This window comes from Pygocentrus nattereri, chromosome 16, assembly GCF_015220715.1.
Source record: "Pygocentrus nattereri isolate fPygNat1 chromosome 16, fPygNat1.pri, whole genome shotgun sequence".
In the NCBI taxonomy this organism is placed as follows: domain Eukaryota; kingdom Metazoa; phylum Chordata; class Actinopteri; order Characiformes; family Serrasalmidae; genus Pygocentrus; species Pygocentrus nattereri.
Genome location: NC_051226.1, coordinates 144,306 through 152,137, shown reverse-complemented (window position 1 = coordinate 152,137; position 7,832 = coordinate 144,306). Strand labels below are relative to the sequence as shown.

At 49.7% G+C, this 7,832-nt stretch overlaps 1 protein-coding gene across 3 annotated transcripts in view; it reads right to left on the bottom strand.

Annotated features, from left to right (window-relative positions):
* The window catches only part of LOC108415257 (AF4/FMR2 family member 1-like), a 76,661-nt gene that overhangs the window by 46,129 nt on the left and 22,700 nt on the right, over positions 1-7,832 (bottom strand). For all 3 annotated transcript variants that reach the window (XM_037546142.1, XM_037546143.1, XM_037546144.1), the window contains exons 2-3: positions 7,593-7,710; positions 4,358-5,140 (exon numbers count right to left, since the gene is read on the bottom strand). In XM_037546142.1, coding sequence (XP_037402039.1) covers positions 4,358-5,140; positions 7,593-7,710 — 901 coding nt within the window. The remainder of the gene's footprint in view (positions 1-4,357; positions 5,141-7,592; positions 7,711-7,832) is intronic.

Here is a 7,832-nt window from a genome sequence, read left to right as displayed (position 1 = left end):
ACAAAAGCACCTGCTTACTGACCCGCTGCACAACATCATACTGAACTACACAAAACCCGAGGGGTCACTGAGGGGAATTTCACAGATTATAACCGTTCCCAGTGGTCGTGATAGGAACCAGACGTCCCTCTAAAAGCTCCTCACAGAAAGTTCCTCCATGAAGTGTGCGAGTGCGCAGACACAGCCCGGCGTGCTCGGCACTGGCGCGAGTGCGCAGACACAGCCCGGCGTGCTCGGCACTGGCGCGAGTGCGCAGACACAGCCCGGCGTGCTCGGCACTGGCGCGAGTGCGCAGACACAGCCCGGCGTGCTCGGCACTGGCGCGAGTGCGCAGACACAGCCCGGCGTGCTCGGCACTGGCGCGAGTGCGCAGACACAGCCCGGCGTGCTCGGCACTGGCGCGAGTGCGCAGACACAGAGTTCTGTTGGGGCAGACAGGCACAAGTCACCACGTAACCATGCGGCTCTGGATTAGTGCGGCGCCCAAACAGCCTACTCAGCACACACGACTTTGGCTGCAGCACGTGTGCCAGCGGCGCCAACAAAGCCTCATGCAGCTCCCAGGTGCAGCTGGCCAACGGCAGCCTGAGGTCAGTTGCGCGGCTCATGCACAGCTCTGCCCACGGCCTGCTGACAATGGAAGGTTTTACCATGAGCTGCGGCCGCGCTCAAACTCCCGAAAACACATTCTTCACTCCACACTGACCAGCGCCGACCGACCGGCCGACTCTGGGAGAAAGCATCTCATTTTAAAGGATGAAGAAGCTCCACGTCTGCTGCTTTCACACTTTCACATCTGCTTATACAGTTTGTGCCTTTTCACCAAGAACAGCCAGAACTCATTCCTCTTCAGAAAACACACTAATGTGCCTTTTTTTACCACAATTTCTTGTTTTTTTTAAAAAAAACAAGAAAAAATTAACCATGTACCTAAACCTTTATTTTTCCCCCTAAAGTGTTAAATTCAGTAACTAAAGAGTAATTGTGCATTAAACGTGCAGACGTGTGTCTCTGTAGAGGATGTGGTCACACTAAACCACCCTGATTGGCTTGATTTACAGCTCAACCACTTAATCATGCAGTAATTAAAACTGGTGGAATTTCCCTCCAAACAAACGGCACCAACACCGAGACCACAGGAGAACCAGCAGGTCACTTTACGCTACAGTCAGCCTGTAAATGGACATGCAGAGCCTCAGATGACTAATTACACCGTTTGGCACGGTTTGGCCCGGAGACTCTCCGCTGACCCGCCGTCGTGGCTGAGATGGAGTGGAAGAGGAAGTCGTTAATAACATAGGTCTGCAGAATGAACTGGGCTGGAGTCAATTTCTTAATACGTAGTTGGACTTCGCAGTTGGAGATCGCAGTGCCAGAGTGACTCTGCTTGAAGGAGCTGTTTAAGTCCAGCAGTTGAAGCAGGATCTCGCATCATGGCAGATTCTGTTTGAGCCAGAACATGAGGAGCGAGCAGAGCCGTAACTGGGTCAGAACTGGGTCGGACAGTTTTATTGAAGCTCAGAGTTAAAGAGGAGGAGAGTTTTACTGAAGCTCAGAGTGAAAGAGGAGGAGAGTTTTACTGAAGCTCAGAGTTAAAGAGGAGGAGAGTTTTACTGAAGCTCAGAGTTAAAGAGGAGGAGAGTTTTACTGAAGCTCAGAGTTAAAGAGGAGGAGAGTTTGACTGAAGCTCAGAGTTAAAGAGGAGGAGAGTTTTACTGAAGCTCAGAGTTAAAGAGGAGGAGAGTTTTACTGAAGCTCAGAGTTAAAGAGGAGGAGAGTTTTACTGAAGCTCAGAGTTAAAGAGGAGGAGAGTTTTACTGAAGCTCAGAGTTAAAGAGGAGGAGAGTTTTACTGAATCTCAGAGTTAAAGAGGAGGAGAGTTTTACTGAAGCTCAGAGTTAAAGAGAAGGAGAGTTTTACTGAAGCTCAGAGTTAAAGAGGAGGAGAGTTTTACTGAAGCTCAGAGTTAAAGAGGAGGAGAGTTTTACTGAAGCTCAGAGTTAAAGAGGAGGAGAGTTTTACTGAAGCTCAGAGTTAAAGAGGAGGAGAGTTTTACTGAAGCTCAGAGTTAAAGAGGAGGAGAGTTTTACTGAAGCTCAGAGTTAAAGAGGAGGAGAGTTATACTGAAGCTCAGAGTTAAAGAGACGGAGAGTTTTACTGAAGCTCAGAGTTAAAGAGGAGGAGAGTTTTACTGAAGCTCAGAGTTAAAGAGGAGGAGAGATTTACTGAAGCTCAGAGTTAAAGAGGAGGAGAGTTTTACTGAAGCTCAGAGTTAAAGAGGAGGAGAGTTTTACTGAAGCTCAGAGTTAAAGAGGAGGAGAGATTTACTGAAGCTCAGAGTTAAAGAGGAGGAGAGTTTTACTGAAGCTCAGAGTTAAAGAGGAGGAGAGTTTTACTGAAGCTCAGAGTTAAAGAGGAGGAGAGTTTTACTGAAGCTCAGAGTTAAAGAGGAGGAGAGTTTTACTGAAGCTCAGAGTTAAAGAGGAGGAGAGTTTTACTGAAGCTCAGAGTTAAAGAGGAGGAGAGTTTTACTGAAGCTCAGAGTTAAAGAGGAGGAGAGTTTGACTGAAGCTCAGAGTTAAAGAGGAGGAGAGTTTTACTGAAGCTCAGAGTTAAAGAGGAGGAGAGTTTTACTGAAGCTCAGAGTTAAAGAGGAGGAGAGTTTTACTGAAGCTCAGAGTTAAAGAGGAGGAGAGTTTTACTGAAGCTCAGAGTTAAAGAGACGGAGAGTTTTACTGAAGCTCAGAGTTAAAGAGGAGGAGAGTTTTACTGAAGCTCAGAGTTAAAGAGGAGGAGAGTTTTACTGAAGCTCAGAGTTAAAGAGGAGGAGAGTTTGACTGAAGCTCAGAGTTAAAGAGCAGGAGAGTTTTACTGAAGCTCAGAGTTAAAGAGGAGGAGAGTTTTACTGAAGCTCAGAGTTAAAGAGGAGGAGAGTTTTACTGAAGCTCAGAGTTAAAGAGGAGGAGAGTTTTACTGAAGCTCAGAGTTAAAGAGGAGGAGAGTTTGACTGAAGCTCAGAGTTAAAGAGGAGGAGAGTTTGACTGAAGTTCAGAGTTAAAGAGGAGGAGAGTTTTACTGAAGCTCAGAGTTAAAGAGGAGGAGAGTTTTACTGAAGCTCAGAGTTAAAGAGGAGGAGAGTTTTACTGAAGCTCAGAGTTAAAGAGGAGGAGAGTTTTACTGAAGCTCAGAGTTAAAGAGGAGGAGAGTTTTACTGAAGCTCAGAGTTAAAGAGGAGGAGAGTTTTACTGAAGCTCAGAGTTAAAGAGACGGAGAGTTTTACTGAAGCTCAGAGTTAAAGAGGAGGAGAGTTTTACTGAAGCTCAGAGTTAAAGAGGAGGAGAAGGCAGACGGGTGGTTTTGTAATATACAAAGCAAAACAAAGGCCCTAAATCTGAATCATGTGGGACTTTATATCCAATAATAACATTTTTGATGAATAATTTCTGAGTGAAATCATGAACCATCTGTTATTCTATGATCACGTACCATAAACAGACACACATTCAGGAGTCAGACCATCGGGAAAAACGGAAGGTAACGGCCGTGAGTGACGCTTTGACGTGTAGTCTGTTCTGATATCTTGGTAACTGTGCAAACGATCGTTTGTCTAACTTCACTGCACAACAGTGACAACTTACAATGAATAAGCATCCTAATCACCGTCAGCCGTCACTGTTCTGTGGTTAAACATTTTCTATTGTATTTCAAATCTAAGCACAGATTAGTATGAATGTATGACTGTACAGGGGTTATTTAAATAAATTCATACAGGAAAACAAGAAGAAGAATGATAAATAACTTAATGAATGAATGAATAACAAATCGCCTCCTCCCCCCAGAACTAAACTCCGCAGCAGGGGGGCCAGGCCCATGCTCGGGAATGCTCTCCCTGACCATCTGGGGGCACCACAGTCGAGTGAGAGTTAGGGTCAGGGTTAGGGTTAAACCCTCTCTCTTCAGCAGAACTTACAACCCGGGGCCTCCTGTGGAGTGTCAAGATGTTTTTATAGTAGTTCTTTGATTTCATAGAAATGCTTCTTCTGTATAGCACTTTGAGATTTGCTTAAAATGTGAAGTGCGTTAAACAAAATTTATTATTATTATTATTATTATTATTAAATAGAAATTATGGAAGTTACTGAAGTTTTCAATAATGTAGATTTTTTTATGTTTTCTAAATTTTACAGTTTTTTCCTGTAGTATTCCTGCAGTATCTTGATTTACAAAAACCCTCTGATTTTAATAACAACCTGTTGTGTATTTTAAACATTTATTTAAAAATGTAAATAATTGACTCCAGGCTTCAGGTCTCTGTCTAACGGAGGGAGCAGTCACTCACGATCACAGCGACACTCACCTCCATCGACTGTGGCGGCACCTTCAGCGGAGGAAGGCTTGGCTTGCCGCCGCTCTTCAGGTCAGGTAAGGCCTCGTAAGACTGCCCATGGAAATTCTCGAGTGATGGTTTCAGGTCCGGAGACTCGCTGGTCACCTGGTCTGGGCCATCCATGGGTCTGACCAATGCCATGGGTTTCTTGGAGTTGGCCAGGTTGGTCTTGGAGGAAAGTGGGAGTGGGAAGGTTTGGGAAGTCAATGGAGGAATATCACCGGTCAGCTGCTGCACCTCTTTCTGGGCCTCAGGGTGAGGGGGCGGCTCCATCCTGCCAGAAGTGTTGTGTTCGGGAGAAAGGGATCGGTGGTTCTCGTTGTCCGTGTCCTGTTCCGAGTCGCTGGACTCGCTGGAATGTAAAGGGGACAGGGGTTCGGCAGGCGGGGAAAGGTCTGGAAGAACGGGGGGAAAGGTGGCGTAGTCACTCATATCCAGCCGGGCGTCCGTTTTCCTCTGTTGGGCCTCCAGAGGCGCCTCTTTGACGTGACTGTCTGGAACCAGGTACTTCTTGGAGGGCTGTGCTGAGCCGTGTCCGTTAAGGCCCGACTGGGCGGTACTGTAACCGGAGGAGTTCTGGAATGAGGGGTCAGTTTTGTCCTTGTGCATGGGGTACCCTGAATGTCCGTGCGATGATGCAGGGGGGCGGTCCTTGGTCACCCCATCATACTGGCTATACTGAGAGCTGTTCCCATCCTCGTAATTTCCCAGCATCCTCTGGACAATTCTGGACAGTTCGTCTCCTTTGTTTGTCTAGAAACAGAGAAACACCGTCAGTTGGACGGAACAATAAAGAGTCGGAAACACAGACACTTGAGACAATCCCGTTTCTGACTAGCAGCCTTATGTGTGGAGCGGCGCGTCCACAGAGCGGCAGTGTGGCTGCAGATTCTCCTTCCACAAGCTCCTGATCTCTAACTGGTCATTTCAGCTCCTGCTTTGCTGGAGTGAACACACTGTTCCTCTGTGGAGCCTCAGTATCAGACTGAGATCCCCAAGAGTGATAAACACCGAACGCTAAATAAAAACACAGGACGAGCATCAACACCAACGTCTCAGCCTGAGGGGCTTCACCACTTTACACCCGTGACTGACTCGCCACTCTAACTCGGCCTTAACCGACCAGCCAATTAAGGATTACAGTCCTTTAGATCCCTTCGTCCATCCCTCTCTCCCTCCCTCCCTTCGTCCATCCCTCTCTTCTGGCCTCTCTTCCTCTGTCCATCCCTCTCTCCCTCCCTCCCTTCGTCCATCCCTCTCTTCTGGCCTCTCTTCCTCTGTCCATCCCTCTCTCCCTCCGTCCATCCCTCTCTCCCTCCCTCCCTCCCTCCCTCCCTTCGTCCATCCCTCTCTCCCTCCCTCCCTTCGTCCATCCCTCTCTCCCTCCCTCCCTTCGTCCATCCCTCTCTCCCTTCCTCCCTTCGTCCATCCCTCTCTCCCTTCCTCCCTTCGTCCATCCCTCTCTTCTGGCCTCTCTTCCTCTGTCCATCCCTCTCTCCCTTCGTCCATCCCTCTCTCCCTCCCTCCCTCCGTCCATCCCTCTCTCCCTCCCTCCCTCCGTCCATCCCTCTCTTCTGGCCTCTCTTCCTCTGTCCATCCCTCTCTTCCTCTGTCCATCCCTCTCTCCCTTCGTCCATCCCTCTCTCCCTCCCTCCCTCCGTCCATCCCTCTCTCCCTCCCTCCCTCCGTCCATCCCTCTCTTCTGGCCTCTCTTCCTCTGTCCATCCCTCTCTCCCTCCGTCCATCCCTCTCTCCCTCCCTCCCTCCCTCCCTCCCTTCGTCCATCCCTCTCTCCCTCCCTCCCTTCGTCCATCCCTCTCTCCCTTCCTCCCTTCGTCCATCCCTCTCTCCCTTCCTCCCTTCGTCCATCCCTCTCTCCCTTCCTCCCTTCGTCCATCCCTCTCTTCTGGCCTCTCTTCCTCTGTCCATCCCTCTCTCCCTTCGTCCATCCCTCTCTCCCTCCCTCCCTCCGTCCATCCCTCTCTCCCTCCCTCCCTCCGTCCATCCCTCTCTTCTGGCCTCTCTTCCTCTGTCCATCCCTCTCTTCCTCTGTCCATCCCTCTCTCCCTTCGTCCATCCCTCTCTCCCTCCCTCCCTCCGTCCATCCCTCTCTCCCTCCCTCCCTCCGTCCATCCCTCTCTTCTGGCCTCTCTTCCTCTGTCCATCCCTCTCTCCCTTCGTCCATCCCTCTCTCCCTCCGTCCATCCCTCTCTCCCTCCCTCCCTCCGTCCATCCCTCTCTCCCTCCCTCCCTCCCTCCGTCCGTCCATCCCTCTCTCCCTCCGTTTGAGACGACATACAGCTTTTAGGAAAGACACCTTCACCGTCCTTCCTTGCCTACCCGCTTCCCCCTCTCTCTCTCTCTCTCTCTCTCTCTCTCTCTCTCTCTCCCCCTGTGTCTTTAGGGATCCTGCAGTCAATCACTCCTCCGTCTGTCCTCTGAGAGCTCTGTGGCTCCAAGGGGCCTCATTAAAGCACTCAGTCTCACAATCACGCACCCACGTCTGTATGTCTGTGTCACATTCATCTGAACCAGAAGCCCCTCAAGACCCTCTGATCTGAGCCCACAGGCGCTGTTCTGACACATGCCACTGTTTGTCAGAAAGACCTCGAAGCCAAAGCTGACCTGAGCGCTGGAGCCACGGAGAGCAGGAACCTGGCAGATATTAAGTGTCAGTACAGCCAGTTGGTGCTGACACAGCAAAACCAGAGGACAACCAACAGCCTGTTTCTGTCGTAACGGCTTAATTAAAATCGGTAATCTACTGGATTTGTTCGCTGGTTTTGGCGTCAAAATTATAACAAAAAATGATCTGAATCTTTTCTGACAGAGACTAGAATCACACTAAAGCTTTTCAGTAGCAGAACAAGGCGTGGAGAACGCTGACCCCCCTGAAGAACCATGATTTTTAAGCGCATACCGCAAAGTGTTCAACGCTGTCCAATCAGCTTGGAAACCTTCTTTAAAGTCCTGTAAAGCTCTGCCTACCCAACATCGCCGAGGAGGTCAGGACTAACAGCTGTACTGTGTTAAACTCATATAAACAGATTAAAGACTAATAGAAACACTCGACAGCTGCAGCCTGACACCCCCCCACCTCCCCCTGCCTCTGACACGCCCCAGCTGAGCACAGGTGGGCTTCCTGAGCCGAGGGACCGGCCTGTGAGTCCCTGTGCAGCGCCAGAGCAGACAGACCGATTTTCACCTTGTAGGGCTCCCCGAAGAGCGGCGTGTTCTCCTGGTAGAGCTCCCGGTCCTGCTGGGCCTCCTGGTTCCTCCTCTCCCACTCCCTCCTCCGCAGGACGTTCAGCTCTTCACGCAAGCTGGACAAAGCAAAACAAACAGGTTTAAGAGGTGGAGATCAATACGACTACAGGTAATCACTCAATCAACCTTCATGTTCACTCAGACACATGCAGCTGAGCATTCACAACATTACAGGGAA